We start from the raw sequence: 24,629 nt of genomic DNA on the forward strand, positions 1-24,629 counted from the left end.
TTCTGAGTGGGAGCAACTTTTCAGAGTGAGATTTCAACCCTTTTCCCTTGAGGGGACTACTTGGGATGCTGGAGTGGTATGGTGTCTGGACAGGTTTTGTGTAGACAGATGGCAGCGTTGCTGACCGTAGATAGTGAGACTTTTTGTCAAGGAGAATGAAGTTAAAATATATTCAAGCAGTTACCACATACAAAGTAGTAGATAGGGTGCTAGGGAAGCAAAGGATGGTCATAGAAACAAAAAGCCTAATAGCTGGGGAATATCCAAAGATTTCGACTCTCCAGCTGGAACTTAAAAGTCCTAAGACTGAGGTCCACATAACTGGCCCATAACTCCTCTCCCAGCTCATCATCACAAATACCCAGGAATGTGGGATGCCTCCCACAGACACAGCCCCTTTTCCCCTTTAGGTCCTTCCTTAATGTGAAAGAAAGAAAAGGATCAAGGAAGGAAGATTAATAGTAACTGGTTACAAGTTCAGGGGAGAGTATCTCAACAAATCCATCTCACTTAGTCTTGGAGACTCAGCTTAAATTCTACAGTTATATCGTTTCAGAGAGGAGAAAGACTTTCAATTCAATTCACTTCAACAAACATTTATTAAGCACCTACTACGTCAGGCAAAAACAAAAAAAGAGCCAAAGGGCAGAGTGCTGGGGATAGGAAAGGGTGACCGTTCTTAACAGTATTTTTTTCCAATTAACGTGTAAAGATAGTTTTCAATATTCTTTTCTTTTTAAGTCTTGAGTTCCACATTTTCCCCCCTTTCTCGCTTCCCTCCCTTCTTCCCCAAGACGACAAACAATCTGGGATGGGTTATATCTATTTTAAGAGGAATTTGTCATTGATCCTGGAGGCAGTAGGGGGCCGTAGGAGCAATTATTTTGTGGACAATCGGGGTTAAGTTAAGATGACAGCTGAAACAGAAAATCTAATAGATGGGGATAGGCACAAAGAGTCCGACTCTGCAGCTAGGACTAAAGAAACTTAAGTCCTTGCCCTTAAGAAGCTTACAATCAGGGGCAGCTAGGTGGCGCAGTGGATAAAACACCAGCCCTGGATTCAGGAGTTCCTGAGTTCAAATCTGACCTCAGATACTTGATACTTACTAGCTGTGTGACCTTGGGCAAGTCACTTAACCCCCATTGCCCCACCAAAAAAAAAAAAAGAAGCTTACAATCTAACCTATCCGATAATCCCCTCCCCCTCTCAAAAAGTCACTTCTGCCTAAAACCATCTTCCCCCATCTGAATTCCTGTGCCACTCATCAGACTCTTTTTCTTATGCTCTTCGTCCCAACCGGAGAGAGAATAAACTTCACACAAGAATAAACTAAAAAAAAAACCTGACAAACCAACATCCGGGTCTCAAACGTCGCCTCCTAGGGCGAGCGGAAGCGGAAGCGCGTTCAGCGCTCAGATCAGCTCAGCCGGAAGTAACCTTGTCGCTCAGCCGAGCAACGGAAGTGGCTCTCGAAGTTGGCGTCCCGAAAACCGAGGCGGTGAGGAGGCGCGCGGGTGTGGGCGTGGGTGGGGGAGGAGCGGCCGGTCCTGCGTGGCTCGCGGTTGGCCTGGGCTCAGGGGCCGAGCCGGGCAGTGGGTGGACGGGCTGATCGGGGCTACCTGCAGAGGTGCCACCGGCCCGGCCCGTTTGAAGGCTAGCTCGAGGGGACGGACGCCCGTCATTCCCCCTTCCTCTACATTCCAGGAAAAAAAAAAATCAGAAAAACTGTGATAGCAAGCTGGGGTCTCGGACTCCCAGTAAGTAGTGTTCTTTACACTGCACCGACATGTCATGTTCTTGGTTCTCTGGTGAGACCACCGGCTCTAATAAAATGTGGTATAAGCTGATGCTGATCCCCATACTCCTCCTGACTGCCGTTCCTAATGTTTATTGTTTCATGTCTCTTATCAAGGACTTACATTTCTCCAAACAAAAAACCGCCACTAAATTGTATAGCAGCCTAAGCCACTGAGGTAGGTAAAGCCGTTGGTTTTGTTTTTTTGGTTTTGGTTTTTTGGGGGACAGTAAATGTGACTTAATCATCTAAGTAAGCCCCAAAGACCAGCTTAGCACACTACATTACACATACCTAAATAAATGTAGAGCAAATGTACTAATATTGCTAATGATAAATTTACTAATATTGGCTAATGGTAAAAGGTGATATATACTAATTTTCCTAGAAAAGTTGAAATACTGGGTATATTCTTAATAACCAGTGGTGGTTGTAGTACTTTGGGTGGTGGATGAAATTGGGTCACTTGAACGACCTGTCTGTCCTGTAGCCCACTGAGTTACAGTTTGATATTTTTAATCATTTGAATTTAAACTCATTTGGAGATGGAGAATTTAAACAATTTGAAGTTAAGTAATTTGATGATACTGGTATCAGGGTAATATTTCTCCCGACTTTCAAATCTGTAAACAAAAACTTCGTGGAAAATCTTTGTGTTTAGAAGGTGAAGGTGGTTCATTGATAGAGCAATGATTTGAAAATATCAGAGTAACAAGAAATTTGGGGGTTTTTTGCATTGCTCTGTTAGTCTGAAAAATTATGTTAGATTGGGGTTTGATTTTAGTGTTGGGATATATGCTGCCATCCTTATGAATATGACTACATGAATACGTTTTGAGCTCTCGGAAGAGAAAATACAATAATAATGAAAAGACTTTATTCCAGTGGCATACTTTTTTGGCAGAACCTTCATTACCACAGATAGAAAGTAATATAGGAGATATACAAATAAGTTCCAGGGTGTCAAATAAATTATACAAGCATATTAAATACCAAGGTAATGTGCCAAAATAGACAAAAGTGGACATGGGAATTTTGGAGTATGAATGAAGAGCTTGGTGGGGTTGTGGTGAAGATTATTGATCTCTGCTTAAGCAGGAAAGAGATTAAAGGTGCCTACTAGAGTACTTGTACTATGGCAGAACAGACCTCACCTTCTTAGAATGTAAGCGTCTAGGGGGGCAACTAGGTGGCGGTGGATAGAGCACCGGCCCTGGAGTCAGGAGTACCTGAGTTCAAATCTGGCCTCAGACACTTAACACTTACTAGCTGTGTGACCCTGGGCAAGTCACTTAACCCCAATTGCCTCACTAAAAAAAAAAAAAAAAAAGAATGTAAGCATCTAGGGGGCAGCTAGGTGGTGCAGTGGATAAAGTACCAGCCCTGGATTCAGGAGGGCCTGAGTTCAAATTTGGCCTCAGACACTTGATACTTGCTAGCTGTGTGATCCTGGGCAAGTCACTTAACCCTCATTGCACCATAAAAAACAAAACAGAATGTAAGCATCTTGAGGGCAAAGACCTAGTCTTTGTATTCTGCACTGTACCTTATACATATCATTTACTCAGTAATTATTTTGTTATATTGATGCTACCGATAAAAGGACACAAGTCCCACTTGCTGGGTGAGGGAATAAACTTTAAGCCTTTGAATCTGGGTAAATCTCCGTGTTATCAGAGGATACAGTATGAAAGGAGGAGGTGGTATACAGTTCCCCCTCACAATCCCTTCTCCTCTTCCTGCCCCTTTCCCCTAGAGAGGCAGGCAATCTCTAACCTCATTTGTCCTTAAAGATCCAAATCAGGTTTACCTTCAAGAGCCAGGCTACTACTGGGTGTGATTTCATTGTATATAAATTTCAGTGACTATGGTACTTAGACTTGGAATTTTGACCTTAAGCAACTTTTATTAGTCTTTGAGAATTGTGAGTAGATAAGAATGCTGAGTGGCTCGGGTTTCTTTCTAATGCTTATTTTTGAAGTTAACTCTTTAAAAATATGATTTCATAATGATATTTTAAACTTGAGCTAGGATTTTTGTATTTGATTTCTAATGTAGTCATGAATTTGCTGTGCTAATACAAAAGAAAATAATTTAGATGAAAATTTAAGTATACAGTTCCCAAAACTGTTTCCTTTACAGTTGGTACCTTTTTTTCTTCTTAAGTATGTTATGATAGTCCTAGAGGATTTATTTTAATATAAGTATAGAATTGTAAAGAATAAAAAAATAACTTGAGCCTCCTTGAGGACAAGGACCATATATATTTTGCACAGCACTTAGCACTGTACCTTATAAACATGTTTAGTAAAAATTTGTTGATCCTATCTATGTAAAGATAACTGACACAGAAGCCTTTGGTTGATATAACAAGTCTATATTTTCTATGATCTCTTCCTTGACTTAAATAACCAACATTGTACTGACTAGACCTCTTGACTTTGATTTTTGAGACAGCCATTGCTACAGATAGATACAGTTAGGGAAAGGTGAAACATTTGACATTTAGACCTGGATACTTTACATGGCACATTGTAATGCCGCTGAAATGACAAATCTTTGATGCCCAGTAGGCATCATTCTATATATAGTTTGCCATTCTAGTCTGAGAGAGGTAGCATACTCAACTGTCTCCAGCAGACAAATTATATGATAGGCAGTAGCAATGTAACACTGGTGGCAGAAGCCTGACAGGTGGTATTAATGCACATTTATCCAGTGGGACTGTTACATTGACCTTAAAAGACAATAGGCTCTTGAGTGCAGTTTTTACATTTATAAATTCTTATTACTTAGCTTGCTCATATGATGGAAACAATCTGTAAATGGCATTCTATTTTTTAACCCTCCCCTGCTGGAGTTATTAGCTTCCAACTTCTTTTCATTGATGCCTTTTGTTTCTCTAGCACATTCATTTCCAAATAAAGCCTTCCTTTGTAACAATGACTAAAAAAGGAAGGAACAAAGCATATACCATATTCTAAACAGTGCACCCCTGAACCCCCACCACTACCACCTCTTCTGTGAAGGGAATGAGGCACTGTAAATGGCATTTAAAAACAAATTACATTTTCTTTTTATAGCTGTTTTCAGTGTTGCTAACCGTAGTGCACAGTTTACATCCTCATCAATAAGATCCAGTTTGCATTTGTGACAATCAATGGGTCAACAAATATTTATTAATGCTACCGATAAGGAAATATAGGCTCTTTTTTGAGGAGGGGTAAGAGGGGTTGCCGTGAGCAACTGAGTTTGGATGGGTGCCCAGTTCATCTTCTTTAGGAGATAGCCTAGAAGGGAAAGACTATATAATATTCTCCCTTATAACTCTTCCCTTATTAATAAGCTACTGTGTGTCAGGAACTTTGCTGAATATTGGTGATCAAAGAAAGGCAAAAAAAAAATCCAACCAAGATCTAAAATGAGTACATAGGGTACAATTGTGATATATTTGCTTTTTAAATGCCTCTTACATATTTTTTTAATCTGTACAATCTAAGCTCTATAATTCAGTTTTTCAAGGATCATTTCTATGTAGATTTTCCCTCCATCAGAGGAAATTTCAACCCTCTGCACCATATTACAGTATATGTGGTTTTATTTCGGGTTTTGTTTTGGGTTTTTGGGGGTTTTTTTGAGATTATGACCCACCCTGCCCCCCCCCCAAAAAAAAAAAAATCACCTCATGATCTGGTTTCTGGTGATAAGCTACTCAATTTACCTAGGTCAGTCTTCAAGGTAACAGGCTGTCTCCAGGCTGTTACTTGAAGGTTTTTCACTTGCATTGGCAAGTGCCCTTGTATTGATGATGCCTTTGAATGCCCAAGCTCACTTCTGTGGCATGATGAGATACTGAGAGCAAGACTGTATAAAAACTCAGTTTGGAACCTGGTTATTTACTAATTAGAAAGAAAAATATTACTACCATTACTGATAATAATGACTGGTATTCATATAGTGCTTTAAGGTTTACAGAGCACTTTTACATGTTAACTCATTTGATCCTCACAACAACCCTGTGAGATAAGTATGATCATTAGCCTTATTTTACAAATGAGGAAACTGTGACAAACAGGTTAAGTGACTTGCTCTGGGTCATACAGCTGGTAAATATCTAAGGAAGGATTTGAACTCAGGCCTTCCTCCCTCCCAAGTTCTGAGTTCTATCCACTGTACCACCTATCTGCCCCTAGATATTTTTAAGATATGCATTTTAAAATAATGTTCCCCAACTGTTATTTTTGTTTTAGGAAAGATTTCCAGAATGACTGATACTCCTGGTGCTGTTCCAAATTTTGAAGAGATGTTCGCCAGTAGATTCACAGAAGAGGATACAGAGTATCAAGAATACCTGAAACGCCCTGCAGATTCCCCTCCAATTGTTGAAGAGTGGAACAGTAGATCTAGTGGTAATCAAAGAAACAGAGGCAATCGGTATGGTTTTTTTAAACATTTTTTTTTAAATATACTCTAAATAGACATCATCAAACATTTCTATTTATAAAGAACAGAAAAAGAGGATTATATATGAAACTGTAAACTTTTATTACATTATGGTTTTTAAAGTGTATATTAAATTTAACATAATTGTAGCAAAACTTCCTACTAGTCTGTGTCCCCTTCTCAGTTGGAACATTTACCTTTGATTGAATAAAATATAGCTAGCTTCAATACGTTGGTAAATATCTTTAAAAAAAAAAAGGTAGAGTCAGTTGGGTCTGTTATTTGACTGTGAGCTACTATTTGCAGAAAGAAAAGGCTGTAATTGACTAGTCTCTTTCTTTGAAAAAATTAATTTCAAATTGACTTGTCTTAGGACCTTACACATATGGTTTTTTGTTTGTTTTAATTTTTTCAAATACATTTAATTTATAGTATCTCTTTTCTGTCTAAATAATATCTTCTCTCTAAATGTAGTTAGGGATAATTTCTGTGTTCCCAAAATACTTCAGATTTGGGTTTTTCTCAAAAGAGGACAATTTTTTTGTTTTTATTTTGAGGGGGGTGGGGAAGGTTATAAAAATAAAAAATGAATTATATTTAACATTTTGGCAAAGGCAAGTAGTAATAGACTTTTTTTTTTTTTTTAGGGAGGCAATTGGGGTTAAGTGACTTGCCCAGGGTCACACAGCTAGTAAGTGTTAAGTGTCTGAGGCTGGATTTGAACTCAGGTCCTCCTGAATCCAGGGCCAGTGCTCTATCCACTGTGCCACCTAGCTGCCCTGTAATAGACTTTTTTAATAGACTTTTGAGGAAAATGGCAAATCTTAAATAAAACATTATATAAATGAGCTCTCATTAGTGATCGTGTGGGATAAAATTAAAATAGGTCTTGTTAATTCTGTGTGCAGTTGATTTTGTTTTGTGTTTTTAAATATAATTTGAACTTTAGGGTTATTTTATGATTAGCCATAGTGTTTTATTAACCTTCTGTTATAGAAAAAGAATTATTCTAGAATATTTATCTGGGAATTACGCTGAGGACAAAGTTGAATCCTAGACTTAATGAGTTTTTTGTGCCTTTATAAAAGAATGTTAAACTGTGGGGGCCTTTTTTGTTATAGGTTGCAAGATAACAGACACTTTCGAGGAAGGGATGGCAGACGGGGTTGGCCAAGTGACAACAGATCTAATCAATGGCATGGAAGACCCTGGGGTAATAACTATCAGCAGCACAGACAAGAACCTTACTACCATCATCAGTATGGACAATATGGTTATAATCAACGGCCACCTTATGGCTACTATTAATGTTGGCAGCCATCAAGTAAAACCAATTACATTCTCTTGTAACATGTCAAAAGCTTGCCTGTTTCCTCTTTTTGGTCATGTTTTTTATATATGATTTTGTATAGATAATATTAGGCAACTTAAGGCTGTCATGTACAAATAAACTAGAAAGGTGTGATGGTAACTGGGAATGATAAATCCTGTAGAGAAGTTATGGACTGCATTGTTCAACTTCTACCTCAAATTCATCTTTTTTTCATATTTTGTTAGTGCATTGAATTTCATGTCTTTTCCATGTAAGGCTGCCAGTAGTCATAAGTTTGTAACACAGGCATAATTAGGAATAGGAAAATAGTTTGCCTTCTCTAAAACTTAAAGGAATATCTGTAAACATGGATATGATTATTTCTGGAATTTGGCAGACTTTAATGAAGTAATTCATCAAGAGACAGTTATATTGGCTTGCAAAATATCATTTAAGAACAGCTAAAACACATTATAATTGATTTACCTTTCACTTGACTTTGATTTAGAAATAATAACTACTGGTGAATGTCTATTTTAAAAGGTCTGAGTTCTGTACTAGTAACAAAAGGAAGACAAGAATAAAGATGTGAAATAAGCAAAGAATTTTTATTTTTGGATTAAGTGGGTGTAGATCTGATTTTTTGCATTATATTGTAGTATGACTTTACTGGTGGGTGGCGGGCAGGAGAGAGATTCTTCCCATTCACTTAAAAACAGGATTGAAATTCAATCACATTGCATACATTTAAACCTGTTACTTTTAATCCTTTCTTTCCAATCAGTATATAAAACATAACTCAATATTTGGGCTCTACTTTATTATTTTTAGAGACCTGATAGCTTAGACTTATTTTATATTATTTTATTCTTTACCAGACATGAAACCTGCTATATCTTGTATAAACACAATAATTGTGGCAATTTTTAAAAAAAAAATCTTCTATTTTTATAACTCTATTATGATGGCTATTATAATAACAGTTTTATTCAAGGGAAATGGTAACTTTAACCTCACTTTTAAGTTTTGGGTTTATCTCTTAATGATTTGCCCTTTGTTATAGCCTGCCTGATATAAGAGGTAGTATGGTATAGTAGAAAAAACACTACATTTTTTGAACCCGGAGCACATAAGTTCAAACACTGGCTCTCATGGACAGAACTTGGGTGGTTCACTTCAACTCTCTTGACCTCAGAAATCCTTATCTGAAAATGAGGGAGTTGTACTAATGATTTCTCTGAGGTCCCTTCCAGCTCGAAAGCCTATTATCTAATAAGAGTAGCATTTTGAATTTTTATGAGATTGTCTTAAATATTTTGTGGGAAAGGACTTACTTTGTGGAAGTAGAAGTGTTGTTAAAGGGTACAGTCTATCTTAGTATGAGTCAGAGCATTGCAGTGACAATTAAACCTTTCTTTTAGCTGATTGATATCTACCTTCTGGGCATTTCCACCCTAACAGCCTTCTTGGGTGAAGGAATATGCCTTCCTGAAGCATCCCTCTCCTTCCTATTCCCAGAAACCAGTGTATCTTATTCCCTTAAAAAACTCTTCACTGTTAGCTGCTATACTAAAATGGGAAGTAATCTATCTTAGGGTGCAAAAGACTGGTAAAGAATAATGAGTTACTTTCAAGAAGTACTTACATTTCAAGGAAGGAAAAAATCTTGGGAATTAAAATCTGGAATTTTACGTACCAAGGCTTTTGAGAGATTGGTGGAAGGAGGGGGTAAGACCTTCCTTGTGCTGCACAAACCATACCGTGTAGGCATATAAATGCCTGTTCTACTTACATAGATGTAAAGCCAGTCCTGAACATGACATTGAATAAAAGTAAATCTTGATAGTATTTGTATACTGCTGTAATGATGTTTTTGTGCAACCTTCCCTGTACATAATGCCATTGTGGGAGGATCATAAGGAGGGGGAATTGAATTATTTCTAAAGCCTAAAACACAAGAAGAGCTAGTCATCTGTTTTCAGTTCCCCTTCAGTGGCAGGCAAGTTGTATATGTTTTAGGTATAGCTTGACTGATTGGTTCCCAACTCTAGAATCATCCTTGACCTTTTAATTCCCATATCCTACCATTTGCAGTCAGTCAGCAAGCATTTATTAAATACCATGTGCCAGACACTGTATCGAGCTCAGGGATACAAAGGCAAAGTAAAACCAGTTATTCATTTCTACCACAAAAACATCTTTCACTTCTATCCTCTCTCCACTCACACAGCCTTTAAGCCTTCATCACTTCTCATCTAAACTGTTGCACTGGCCTCTTAATTTGTCTCCCTACAGCTAATCTCTCCAATCCATCTTCCATAGTTACCAAACTGATACTTCTAAAACATGACTGTAGCTCCGGATCCTAGTCAAACATCTTCAATGACTTGCTATAGCCTTTGGGAATAAGAGTGTCATTTAAAACCCTCCATAATCTGACTCCCACCTTTATTTCCTATTATTTCCTTTTGTTCTGTTTCAGTCAAAATTGCGGGCCAGCTGTACCCTGTACATGACCCTGCCTTTGCACAAGTGGTTTCCTTTGTCTGTAATGCATTCTTTCCTTATCTTTCGTCATCCCTAGCAACCTTCAAAACAGCTCAGGTGCTCCCTCCTATGAGGCCTTTCCTGATTTCCCTCCCCTCCCCTACTCCCAGTTATTGGTGCACTCTCCCTCTTAATCATTTTGTACATACTTTACATTTGCTTATATTTGCATATTTTATTCCCATTTCTAGTTAAAGACTAAGCCCCATGAGGATAGGAACTTATTTTAGTCTTTATGTCCCCAATGCCTTATAAACATTAAAAGTTTATTCGTAATTCTTGGATTTTATAGTTGCCCTATGTGTTAGCAAGGCATTATTGGTATGTAAAGATGAATAAAGACTTAGTCCTTGCCCTTGAAGACTTTAGTGATTAGCTTGCAAAATATAACCACTTGAGAGAATACCTGCTGTATGCAAAACCCTGTAAAATAATATGGGGAGATTAAAGAAAGGCATAGTCTGTTTCTCACCTTAGCTGGCAACGTAGCAAACAAACATGACTTGAGAATACACAAAAAAAAGATTGTTAACCTTTGTTTTGTGGATTCCTTTGACAGTCTGGTGAAGCCTATGAACTTCTCAGAATAGTATTTTTTTTTACAGGGCAATGGGGGTTAAGTGGCTTGCTCAGGGTCACACAGCTAGTAAGTGTCAAGTGTCTGAGGCCAGATTTGAACTCAGGTACTCCTGAATCCAGGGCCGGTGCTTTATCCACTTCACCATCTAGCTGCCCCCAGAATAGTATTTTTAAATGCATAAAATGAAATATGTAGGATTACAAAGGAAACTAAAGGTTAGTGAAAATAAAGTAAATTTTTCCTCATCCTTCAGAAATCTACTTACAGAACCCTTGAATACAAATTTTAAGAACACCTTTAAAAATTAACAAGTGAGTAGAAAACAGGGAAAATGGACATTTCCTTAACATGATAAGTAGTATCTAAAACAAGAGTCAGCATTAACTGTAATGTACATAAACTAGAGGCTTTCCCAGTAATATTAGAGATAGAGCAAGGATGTCATTACTATTCACTATAGTGCTAGAATTGCTAACTCTAAATAAGACAAAAAGAAATTATGGGAATAAGGAAACAATTACTATTTTTAAAAGATGACATGATGGTTTGCTTAAGAGAATACGAGTCAAATGATTAAAACAATTAACTTATACAAATTTCAAGGATATAAAATATTTGTTGTTCATAGGTATACTGAGCCTTTAAATGATTATACTACTTAAATTAATTTACTTATTCACTGCCAAATCAATGAAATGACCAGAGGATTACTTTATAGAGCTAAGAAATGATAAAATATATCTGAACAGAAGGTCAAAGAATCTTAAGGGAAATAATGAAAGAAAAATGGGAAGAGGACCTTGCTATACTAGATCTGAAACTATACTATGAAACAGTAATCATTAAAACAATTTGGTGCTTATTAAAAAATGGGTTAACCAGTGGGACAGATTAGTTACACAAAAGGCAGAAGCAAATGAGGACAGCAGACTAACCCAATGATCCCAGCAACTAAGGCAAGAATCACTATTGAACAAAAACTGTTGGAAAAATTGGAAAACCCTCTGATGGAAACTAGGTATAGACATCATTTCACACTACTCCAAGATAAGTTCCAAATGGGTATATGGCTTAGAAATAAAGGATGATTACATAAATAAATTAGGAGCATGGAAGAATTTACCAGTTAGATTTATAGACAGGGAAAGAGTTCATGACCACATAAGAGAGAGAGGAAATATTAGGTAAAATGGACAATTTTGGTTACATAAATTTAAAAGAATTTGTACAAACTAAACCAATACAGTTAAACATAGAAGTGAAGCAGGCCAATGGGAAAGCTGCACCAAAAATTTCTGTGATAAAGATCTCATTTCTAAGATACATAGGGAACTGATGCAAATTTATGAGTAAGAGTCATTCCCCATTGGTAAATGGTCAAGGCTATGAACAAACAGTTTTCAGAGGAAGAAATCCAAGCTAACAATAGCCCAATGAAAAAATACTCTAGTAATAATCCTCGTGGGTTTTGAGTCACGTCCATATCATTTTGGGATTTTCTTGGCAATGATACTGGAGTGATTTGCCATTTCCTTCTCTGGTTCATATTTCAGATGAGGAACTGAAGCAAACAGTGTTAGATGATTTGGCCAGAGTCACAGCTAGTAAGTATCTGAGACCAGATTTGAACTCATAAAGATAACTTCCTGACTCCAAGCCCCAGCACTCTATCCACTGTGCCACCTAGTAATTAGAGAAATGTAAATTAATACAGTTTAGAGGTAATATTTCACATTCATAAGATTAACAAAGTTAATGAAAAGGGACAATGAAAATTGCTGGAAGTGCTGGGGGAAAATAGGTATATTAATGCATTACTGGTGGTGCTGTGAACTGATCCAACCATTCTGGAAAGCAATTTGGAGGTATGGCCCCAAAGCTATTAAACTTCATACCCTTTGACCCAGTGATATCACTATAAAGTTTATACCTCAAAGAGATCAAAGAAAAGAGAAAAAGGACCCATATGTAGAAAAATGTCAAGTTTTTGGGTGGGTTTGTGTGTGTGTGTGGTATTGAAGAAAACTGAGGGGTGCCCATCAACTGGGAAATGACATGACATATGAATGCAATGGAATATTCTTTTACATTATGAAATGATGGAGATAATTTCAGAGAAATCTAGAAAGACTGGTATGAACTGATACAAAGTGAAATGGGTAGAACTAGAAGAAAAACTTATAGAATTTTGACAATATTGTGAAGACAAACAATTCTGAAAGATTTAGAGACTCTGATTAACACAATGACCAACCACATGATGAAACATGCTAGCCTCTTCCAGATAGAGAACTGATGGATAGATTGGGTGCAGACTGAAACTTTTTTTGGACGTGACCAATGCAGGAATTTGTTTTGATTGGCTAACATGTATGTAATTGGGATTTTGTTTTTCTTGCTTTTTCAATGTGTGTTGAAGGGTGGGAGAGAAAGAAGGCAGATCTTCATTTGAAAATAAGATAAATTAATTTTCTCTTCAGTCCAATTAGTTTGTTCATCTTCTCCACTCTTGAACAGCTTGTTAGGTGCCTGAAACCACTTAAAAGAATGGCACCTGGTGAGATTTCTAGTATGTCTATACAGTGCTCAACAGGAAAGGAATTATTTCTCATCCCTTTCTCACTTAGAGTTTTAAGAAATGCTAAAAATAAATTGTGGGATTAATAGAAAAAAATTATATATTAAAGTGAAAGCAATATCCCTTCTGCTTTTTGGTGACAGTACTGGTGTTAATAAACTAGTAAACACTTTACAGAGTAGAAGTTTTATTTTTAGAATCCTCCTTAAGTACACTTTAAAAAAAATTTTTTTTTCAGGGCAATGAGGGTTAAAGTGACTTGCTCAGGGTCACACAGCTAGTTAAGTGTCAAGTGTCTAAGGCTGGATTTGAACTCAGGTCCTCCTGAATCCAAGGCCAGTGCTTTATCCACTGCACCACCTAGCTGCCCCTCCTTAAGTACACTTTTTAAAGAAAGGTCCAGCCTTTTTCATTCAATCTGATTCATCCAGCTTATTCAGAATCCTATGGTTTCTGTATATAGAACTTCAATTCTGTACATTGAATTTATTTTAACCTACATGTCCTCATTCACTTATTTAGCATTACTGACTTCAGAAAACTAATTTTTCACTATCATAATGAGGAAATGGCAACCAAATGTCCTCAGATTGAAATAAGCCATTTGGAGAAAGTGAGATAGGTGGATGCTTACAAATTGGCAGTCCCAAAAATCTTAGTGCAATTTAAAGCTACTTTTGAGGGGGAGCTAGGTGGCGTAGTGGATAGAGCACCAACCTTGGATTCAGGAGGACCTCAGTTCAAATCTGACCTCAGATACTTATCACTCACTAGCTGTGTGACCCTGGGCAAGTCACTTAACCCCATTGCCCTGCCCCCCCCCAAAAAGCTACTTTTGAGATGCCCTGTATTCACATCTTCTCCTCCTTCCCCTATGCCCCACTTCAGACCTGGGAGGGGAGGGAAAGAGGATTGATGGGGATCATATTATTAGAATTTCATAAAATGTGCAATATTACCTGAAACTTCATTTAACTGATGCTATTGTCTTTATGAGTGACAGAATACTTTTAAAGATGATGCTGTTGACTCATGCTCAGGGCATGTACTTTGTTGCTTTACTTTGTGATCAGTATGGATATAATTGGCCCATATAATTATTAAGCTTTTTTTTTAATACCATGTTGTAACTAGCTGAGTTAACCTGTCACAAAGCAAAGTAAAATTTGAACCCAGGAAGGAGATCAAGACTCTTGCTCCACTGGCAGAATTGACAAAGCAGCTAAAGGCAATTGGATTGAAGAATATGCTTATTCCCTTTTACCTCTTTGCCTGAGCACCAAGCCAGCAAAACACTGAAAAGAACCAGATGTTTTGTGTGTGCTTGTGTACACCTGTGTGTGTGTGTGTGTGTGTGTGAGGGGGGGGGTATAAAAAATTAGCCCAAGGAAGTTAGCACATCTGAAAGTAGGGGGGAAGTATTCCAGAACTGGAGTAATTCCTTCCCTCTTCCAATAGGCACAACACAAGTATATCCAGATGTATTGTTTGTACTGTACAGGAGTTTTGAGGTGAAGACTACTTCTCCAGATGTTAGTTGTGACCAAGGAGATAAGAGGAAGCATAGGAGGTCTGAGAATTAGGTTTACCATAAAGACAGAACTTGAAAATAGTATCATTTATTGGATTTAATGCATTTCTATGTATATGTAATTATTAAAGTATGAAACATATTAACAATCTTTTTTTTTTAAAGAATTGGAAAAGAGTTCAAAGATCCAAGTTTTAATTTTCAGTGATCTAGGCACTCTCACTGACTTGGAGTGTATATTTGAGTGTTTCTTTTTCTTTTTTTCTTTTTTTTCTTTCTTTTTTTTTTTTTTGGTGAGGCAATTGGGGTTAAGTGACTTGCCCAGGGTCACACAGCTGTTAAGTGTCTGAGACCAGATTTGAACTCAGGTCCTCCTGAATCCAGGGCTGGTGCTTTATCCACTGTGCCACCTAGCCGCCCCTTTCTTTTTCTTTAAAATAAGGACAAGACTTGCCCTGCTTAGGAAACAAAAAAGAGGGTTTGGGGGCAGAGAGGGGACAGTAAAATCAGTCTCATTGCTTCATTTTCATACATTAAGATAATCTGTATTACTAATCAAAGGATTAATCTATACATGTATAGGAACTCCATTGCTTTGTCTTGAAAGTAATCACCTTTCTAGAATTATCTGGGGTTTGTAGAATCAGATTTTTTGACATTTAAATGCTAATCTCTGCTTTTTCCCCAAATGTAAAATAATAATTTTTAAATTCTTTCCAAAGAAAATTCAATTTTTAAGGGAGTTCTTTTGTGAAATATTGCTCAGAGTTGGACTTTTCAAAATTGAAACCTTACAGATTTGTAAAAAAAGAAAAATATTGCCAATTATTCACATTCACTTTTTTTTTTTTTGGCCGGGCAATGGGGGTTAAGTGACTTGCCCAGGGTCACACAGCTAATAAGTGTCAAGTGTCTGAGGCCGGATTTGAACTCAGGAACTCCTGAATCCAGGGCCGGTGCTTTATCCACTGCGCCACCTAGCTGCCCCCACATTCACTTTTATATTCTTTGTAATCTCTATATGCTTAGATACCTAGTGTTAGGAATTAACATTACTTAAGCACTGGGTATTTTTTTAAAATCAGCTCTAAGATTTTTTTTCATAGAGCAAGTACTGTCTAAAATACAAAAGCATTCTACTTTGCTGTCTAATTCTAATTTTAACTGTTTATTAAATTTTCAGCCAAGATTTTCCCCTGGCTCAAGCAGTTAGATGAATACCATCATATTGGTCACCACCATCCCCAAATTAGACCTCTTTGTAAGGAAAAATATACATAGGAATGTAATGAAAAATAATTACCCAACTTCATCTTAACAGATCTATTATCTTGTCTTCTTAAGTGATCTCATCATTCTGCTGGTGAAGAAACCTATCCACACCTTCTAATTACACAATTACAACTTACTTAAAAGATTTGAGTTCTTCTTGGTGTGGGTGTCCCTTAACTGACATACATAAAAATCCTTCTATGACATTACACAATTACCATATAAAATACTATGTTGTGAGAGGATTTTTACACAATGTTTTCATTTAATACACTTTATTCATTTTTTTCTTTCATTAGTGCCATCATCATTTTCTTCTCAATCTTCCCACAGTATGTCTTTGTTACAATGCACTACTAAGAGCCTGATAATAGGCTACTCATAGATTTTATACAAACCAGATTTTTTTAGAGCAGGAGGAGATAAGGGTGACCTATACCTGGAACAGTATGGGACCTATTGTGAATGCTATTTTTTGTTGTGTGTGGGGTTTTTTTTTGGGGGGGGGGAGCAATGAGGGTTAAGTGACTTGCCCAGGGTCACACAGCTAGTAAGTGTCAAGTGTCTAAGGCCAGATTTGAACTCAGGTCCTTCTGAATCCAGGGCCAGTGTTTTATCCATTGTGTCACCTAGCTACCCCCTGTGAATGCTATTTGGGGGGGGGGGGCAATGAGGGTTAAGTGACTTGCCCAGGGTCACACAGCTAGTGTCAAGTGTCTGAGGTCAAATTTGAACTCAGGTCCTCCTGAATCCAGGGTTTGTGCTTTATCCACAGTACCACCTAGCTGCCACCTTTGTGAATGCTATTTTAAGGAACAAGTGAAACTCCCTGTGAGCCTAATGATGACCATTGCAATTGTCTCACTTGATCTTTCTACCTGTGTAACCTGGGACTCAGTTATTCAATAGTCAAAAAACATTTTTAAAATGATTACTATGTGCCTGACACTGCTAAGCTCTGGGGATATAAAAAGAGGCAGAAGACAGTCTCTGCCCCCAACCAGCTCACCTATAAAATGAACAGTTTGACATGGCTTTGTCTTAAAGAAGAAGAGAAAGCACAGTGAAAAAGCACAAGGAGATCTGCTGGATTCAAATCCTGCCTCTGCTTCTTATTGCCTACCCTGAGCTTCAGTTTCCTTATCTGTAAAATGAAGTGGTTGGGTTGGACTAGATGGCCTCTGCGGTACCTTCCTTCTCTAAATCTATAATTGTAGAATTCTGGGACAATTAAGGCACTTTCTGCCTCTAAATCTATGATCCTAGGATTCGCTTTACTCTTGGATCTTAACCCTGGAATCCAGAAAAAAAAAAAGCTAAAAATAAGACCTTTTCGGGGCAGCTAGGCAGCACAGTGGATAAAGCACCAGCCCTGGATTCAGGAAGATCTGAGTTCAAATCCGGCCTCAGACATTTGACACACTAGCTGTGTGACCCTGGGCAAGTCACTTAAACCTCATTAACCCCCCCCCCATCAGACCTTTTCTGGATAAAGTCTCTATTAATCAAGATATGAGTCCAGAAATAGAACAAGAAGCAGGTTATAAACATATAATACTATTCTTCCTATACAAGACTCTTGTTCCTTTGTATAGATTGTCTCCCATGTCTCCTATGCACTTTCTCCTTATCTCTGCCTCTCAAAATCCCAAGACTCACCTCAAGTGCAACCTTCTATATGTGAGGAAGGCAAGCTTGCTGGACCATAGACAGTGTGAGGGGCAGTAATGTATAAGTAGGTTGGTGTCATATTGTGGAGGGCTTTAAATGCCAAACAGAGGAGTCTCCTTGATTCCCAAAGTAATAAAGAGGCACTGGAGTATACTGAGTAGGTAAGTGACATAGTCAGACATTTGCTTCAGGAGTATCCATTCGACAGCTGTCTAGGGGATGGATTGGAATGGGAATATTCTTGAGGGAGGGAGACCCCTTAGGCTATTGCAACAGCCCAAGGGAAGGTGATAAGGACCTGAACTAGGATGGAAACTATGTGAAAAGAGAGGAGACACATGTGGGAGATGCTGATGCTAGATTCCCCAATGTTATTCATTCGTCTTCTCACCCTGGAACTTTTCTTGGCATCTGGGGGCTTTTTCATCCAGGAGCATCCCTCTGCCATGCTAGTCCCTTTCTCTTATTGGTGAGTTTTTTCTGAGAGCCTCCATTTTAGGGTCCCAAGCTGGGACCACTCCTATGTTTCTGCCTCTCCCTAAGTTAACCACCATGCCCCCTACTGTACATTTTTTTTGTACATTACCCCCCTCCCTTCACACACACACACACACACACACACACACACACACTCACTACTTTTTAGCTCCCTTTTTTGTCTTGTTTTCTTTTCCTATTAGAAAGTAAGCTTCTCCAGGCAGTTTTCAGATGAAGAAATCAAAGCTATCTATTGCCATATGAAAAAATGTTCAAATCACTATTGATTAGGGAAATGAAAATTAAAACAACTCTGAGGTATCACCTGACACCTATCAGATTGGCTAATATGACAAAAAAGGAAACTAATAAATGTTGGAGAAGCTGTGGGAAAATTGGAACACTAATGCATTGTTAGTGTAGTTGTGAACTGATCCAACCATTTTGGAGAGCAATTTGGAACTTTGTCCAAAGGGCTATGGGACTGTGCATACTCTTTGTCCCAGTAAGACCGCTATTAGGTCTGTATCCCAAAGAGATCATAAAACAGGGAAAAGTACCCACATGTACAATATTTATAGCAGCTCTCTTTGTGGTGGCAAAGAATTATAAATCGAGGGAATGCCCATCAATTGAGGAATGGTTGAACAGGTTGTGGTATATGAATGTAATGGAATACTATTGTGCTATAAGAAATGATGAGCAAGCAGATTTCAGAAAAACCTGGAAAGACTTAAGTGGACTGATGCTGAGTGAAATGAGCAGAACCAGGAGAACATCGTACACAGTGTGTGGGATAGGTGGCTCATCAGCATGCTCCTCATCCCTTGCATGGGATCACCCATTCTCATGAGAATGAAATAAATCTGCCTCTGCTTGACTTGGTGGTCTCCTTGAATTATTTGGGTAAACTGAGGCAATTTTGTCCCAAACAACAGTAACAGCAACATTGTGTGATGATCAATTGTGATAGACTTAACTCTTCTCAGCAATACAATGATCTAAGACAACTCCAAAGAACTCATGATAGAAAATGTTCTTCACATTCAGAAAAAAGAACTGTGGGTTCTGAGTGCAGATTGAACCACGCTGTTTCTACTTTTGTTTTTGTTGTTTTGTTTTTTAAGGGTTTTCCCTTTTGTTGTGATTCTTCTCTCACAACATAACTAATGCTTCTCAAGGGCAAGGACTTTCCTACTTTTTACTGATATTTGTATCCTAGAACCTAGAACAGTGCCTGGCGTATAGTAAGTGCTTAGTAAGTTCATGTTGCCCGTTGCCTTGTAGGGGTAGAAGTGGCAAGCTTTGGCAATGATAAGATATGAATGTAAGGGAGAATAAGAGGTAGAAGATGATGCCAAGGTGGCCAACCTAGGTGATATGAAGGATGATGGTGCCCTTGGCAGAAATAGAGAAGTTGGGCATGGGAGATAATGTAAAAAGACCTAGAGGAAGACTTTCAATACATTGGGTAAATCCTCCATTTGTGAGAAGATATGGGTAAGTTGCAATCAGAACTGTTGGAAAAAATCTTTACATTGAAGCGAGACACTGAGATATCGAATGACGACATAGATGACTTATTTGTCAAATTTTCAGATGACTTTATACTTGGATGAATAGCTAATATGTTGGATGACAGGACCAAGAGTATCTCGAGAAGCTAGATGAATGGGCCAAATTCAATAAGATGAAATTTAATAGGAATAAACGTAAATGCTTACACTTGTTTAGTTGATTTGGGGTTCAACAATATATGTGAAAAACATCTAGTGTTAGTGGGCTACAACAGCATAACATGGCAGCCCCCAAAGTTATTATTCTTAGGTTCCATTAATAAATTCATAGTATCTAAACATTACTGATAGTTAGTTCTCCAGTACTTTTCCCGGGTCAGACCATATCTGGAATATTATATTTATCTCTGGACACCCCATTTTTGGAAAGACTGTGATACACTGGAGTATATAAAGAGGGAGAGGAACTGGTATAGTGAAAGGGCTAGAAACTCAGATATATGAGAATCAGTTGAAGGAGCTGGGACTGTTGAGAATGGAGAAGAGAAGGCTTAGGGAGGATATAATAGGCATCTACATAGATTTGGAAGATTGTCTATGGAAAAGGGATTAAAGTGACCTGGGAACCATGGGTGCAAGTTGCAGAGGCAGATTTCAGCTCAATATAAGGGGAAATAGAGACATCCAGAAGGAGGGGGGGAAAACTCTACTTTTGAGGATTCTAGTATCATATAGAGCTAGAAGAGCCTTAAAGGCCATCTGGTCCAACCTCCTTTTTACATATGAGGAAACTGAGACCTAGAGAGTCATGTAGGTAGTATGTGAATGAGACAGGCTTTGAAACTGGGTCCTCTGGGTTCCAACCCATCCCTCCCCCATGCTTATTTAAATCTTTATTTAATGTCTCACTAGGGATAGGAACCTGACCTGTTATTTCATTGGTTTAGGGGGGCTCCCAAACAAGAAAACTCCCCCTACTAGCGCAGATCAGCACCTTCCCTGCAACTTCTTAGCCAGGCCACAGAGAGGCTAAATGAGTTACATAGCCAATATGTGTCAGAAGCACAACATGAACCTTGGATTGTCATGATTTAAAGGTCAGTTCATCTCTGCCTGGACATGACCTCTTGAGAGGACTTTTAGCAAAGGCTGGAGGACCACTTGCTGGAGATGTAGAGACCTGCCCAGGTAGGAATTAAACGTGATGACTTAAATAAGACAAATAAAATGAGATCTCTTTTGATGTGGAAATAAGGTGGTTCTTTTTTTTTTTTTTTTTTGCATGGGGCAATGAGGGTTAAGTGATTTTCCCAGGGTCACACAACTAGTAAGTGTCAAGTGTCTGAGGTTGGATTTGAACTCAGGTTCTCCCGACTCCAGGGCCGGTGCTCTATCCACTGCACCACCTAGCTGCCCCTGACTATGTTCTTTTTTTAGAGTCTGAGAGAAAGCCAAAGGAGGAAAGGCAGCCTGGACTGAGGTTACAATGTATGAGTTTCAGTTTGAAGCAGAGAAAGTCATTCACTCAATTGCTTAGCCCATCAAAGACTCTTTCATGTAGCTCATTTAGAAGTGGCAACAATGCAACTAATCTGTAAAGTTTCTGTTTATTCTAGGCTTGGCAGGTCAACTTGGAGCAAGAGGGATTCTTTGGGATGCAATTAGTAACAGAAATTGGGGCTTTTCACATGTTTAACTCAACTGTTTTTCCCATCTGTAAAGGAGATGGAAAACATATTAAAGAGACCACTTGGCAATCTGATTCTTTTGTAAGCCAATCAGAAGGCTTCAGTCTGTGATCCCAACTGAGTCATAGCATTCACAGCCAAACAGGAAGGAAGTTTTTGTTTGGAAAATCCCCATAGACAGACGTTTAGCTCAAAGCTGGGAGCTATGGTAGAAAGAAAAGGGGACAGTGCAATTTAAGCATTAAGACACTGCTATCTAATCCCACACATATTGAGTGGCAAAATGCTTATCTGCTGTAAGGATGGATTTGACTGAAAGTGAATCAATTTAAATCACATACTCAGGAAGGCTGTTAAATTTTTAAAGTAGTTCTGTATTATATAATCTGAATACGCATTCTTCACAGTGTAATTTAAAATTTTAATATTTAAAGCAACATTTTATATCTATTACAGATTTCTTCTGCAATGCTACATCAGAAAACAGACCATATTTTGTTTATTTTAGACTAATTGAGGCACATCTGTGTGAAATCCTTGCAAGGAGAGCCACTACCAATTTAAGAAGCAGATCATTTGTATTTGGGGGTATTTATATCACCTGGATTAATTAGGACAACAACCAACATTGTAACACCTCATTTATCAAAGGGGTCACTGAAGCAACTATTTCAATGTGTTAGAATCACAGAATTTTAGAGCTGGAATCATAATCAGTCATCTAGTTCAATACATCCTCAAAAAAGAATTCCCACAAGAGCATACGCAATAATTATTCACCCAGCCTCTGGCTTGAAGACCTAAAAAGAAGGCAAATGTCTCTTCTAGTTTATTATTGTTGTTGTTAATAAGCATTTATTAAGAGTCTAATATTAATATCCCCAAACACTGTACCAGATACTAGAGATACAAATACAAAAGTGAGACAAACTTTGAACTCAGAGAGTTTACATTCAACTAGGGAAAGGACATGGTTACAAGTAAGAAGAAACTATTAAGATTCTAACTGACATCCCCAAGGGCTGGTGAGGGCTGGGGTGAGGAAGCAGTAGCCCTTCCTCATCTGGGAGATGGCTCACAAATTTTCTCTTTTAATATTAAAAAGATCGCACTTCTGATACACATTAGGGTTGCTTCCATTTTCTAAAAGTTTCTAGGGTAAATGACTGGCTGAATGCCTTGCAAGAGGGTCGGAAGGATTCCCTTTCTTATCTCTGTATAGGCTGTAGAAATCTCTTACCTATGAGAACCAGGACACCACAAATAAACTGCTTCACTTGGGCTTAAATGATCATTATCGGGGGCAGCTAGGTGGCACAATGGATAAAGCACCAACCCTGGATTCAGGAGGATCTGAGTTCAAATCCAGCCTCAGATACTTGACACTTGCTAGCTGTGTGACCCTGGGCAAGTCACTTAACCCTCATTGCCCCACCAAAAAAAAAATGGTCATTATCACAGTTTTGGAAAAAAGACATGATCTTCTCAACAGTTTAGCTCTTGGAGGCAAAAGAGTAAAATCTGAATAAATTGAATAAGTAAGCCCCCCCGCCAAAAAAGCTCAGAATATATCCTAAGGGGGCAGCTAGGTAGCACAGTGGGTAAAGCACCAGCCCTGGATTCAGGAGGACCTGAGTTCAAATCTGGCCTCAGATACTTGCCACTTACTATGTGACCCTGGGCAAGTCACTTAATTCTCATCGCCCCATAAAAAAAAAAAGAATATATATCAAATACGTGTGTGTGTGTGTGTGTGTGTGTGTCCTAAGGAGTTTTCTGTTTTCAGATAGCTTGACCAAGGTGAATGGTCTTCAAGGTGAATGTTCTTTTGGTGAAGGACAATTTGCTTCTTTTCTTGATGTCTACTTATTGATCCTGGATATCAACTCTCTGTAAGCCACTTTTGTTCTGTCCTGTTCAATCCAAAGGTCATTCTCCTTTTTAAGAAACATGGATGTGGATAAAGCCCCAGCCCTGGATTCAGGGAACCTGAGTTCAAATCCAGGCTCAGACACTTGACACTAGCTGTGTGACCTTGGACAAGTCACTTAACCCCCATTTCCCCATAGAAAAAAACAAAAAACAAAACACCACTAAAAAAAAAGGATGGATGAATGGAGGGAGGGATGAATGGATGGATGGAAGGAGGGGGGAAAGGAAGGAAAGAAAGGAAGAAAGAAAGAGAAAGAAAGTTAAAAATTGAGCAGCTCTGCTTTCTTTCTATTCTCAGTTGTCATCTTCTCATCAACCCTAAATAGCAGTGGTCCTCCCATCTGTAATCCTCTTCTTTCCCCAATATAGTTTTAGAAAAACCTTTTTTGCTGTCCTTAGCTTTCTTCAGTTTTAGCTAAATCTCATTGTGAGAGTTGGTTCTCTTGACACTATTCTAGAATGTGCTTTTATGTTCATTCCCTGTTACCTGGGCTTACTTCCACCTTCTGTACATTTTTTTAAATTAAGCTGGTTGGTGAATTGTTTTGCATCCACTCTCATCTCTTAAAATAACTCTCATTTTCCCCTCCTCATTAGATGTGTTTTCCTTGTATTTTTGGAATTTCATTCTTGAGAGTTTCCTACCTGGGTTGACTTCCTCCATAGAATGAAATCCTACCCATCCTTCTCCAAACTCTCTCTCATAATCTTGAGAGCATATCAAGATTGTTTGTCCTTTCTCCTCTCCTTTCCCACAAGTCTTAAGGGCTAAAGTTTTTATCATTTCCACCCCTACAATCAATTCTTCCTTTTCAACATCATTAAGAATCAAGAAAGAAATGTTTAAATTCCTATGAGCAGTCAAAATAGTTACTACAAATCTAATTAATATAGTTCATTTATTCATAGGAGACCCTCTAGGGCCCTCACTCAGTACTTTTTTTTTTTTTGGTGAGGCAATTGGGGTTAAGTGACTTGCCCAGGGTCACATAGCTAGTAAGTATTAAGTGTCTGAGGCCGGATTTGAACTCAGGTACTCCTGACTCCAGGGCCGGTGCTCTATCCACTGCGCCATCTAGCTGCCCCCATATTTATTCTTACTTTAGATATAATTTCAACAAACTTGGTTACCTGATTTTCCAATACATCAAAAATTAAAAACAGATTAGGAAAAGGGTTTTTCGGGGTGGCCCATTGTTACAACCAGAAGCAATACCTCTTAGCCTAATACTGAAAAATAAGATAGAAAAAATTTAAGTAGATAGAAGGTCACAAGAAAAAAA

The 24,629-nt window shown here is 38.2% G+C and overlaps 1 protein-coding gene across 2 annotated transcripts; it reads left to right on the top strand.

Moving 5' to 3' along the window:
* The first annotated feature begins 1,392 nt into the window (after positions 1 to 1,392).
* RAMAC (RNA guanine-7 methyltransferase activating subunit) lies at positions 1,393 to 8,356 on the top strand. 2 transcript variants are annotated; one of them, XM_043984638.1, is made up of 4 exons: positions 1,393 to 1,501; positions 1,916 to 1,976; positions 6,049 to 6,232; positions 7,363 to 8,356. In XM_043984638.1, exons 3-4 carry the CDS (start codon positions 6,063 to 6,065, stop codon positions 7,547 to 7,549), a joined length of 357 nt encoding a protein of 118 aa, XP_043840573.1. In that variant the 5' UTR covers positions 1,393 to 1,501; positions 1,916 to 1,976; positions 6,049 to 6,062; the 3' UTR covers positions 7,550 to 8,356. The 2 variants fall into 2 exon arrangements, with proteins under 2 accessions (XP_043840573.1, XP_043840575.1); XM_043984640.1 differs by lacking the exon at positions 1,916 to 1,976 and having other exon boundaries at positions 1,413 to 1,501.
* Positions 8,357 to 24,629: the final 16,273 nt, after the last annotated feature.

Source organism: Dromiciops gliroides, chromosome 2, assembly GCF_019393635.1.
Source record: "Dromiciops gliroides isolate mDroGli1 chromosome 2, mDroGli1.pri, whole genome shotgun sequence".
Classification (NCBI taxonomy): Eukaryota; Metazoa; Chordata; class Mammalia; order Microbiotheria; family Microbiotheriidae; genus Dromiciops; species Dromiciops gliroides.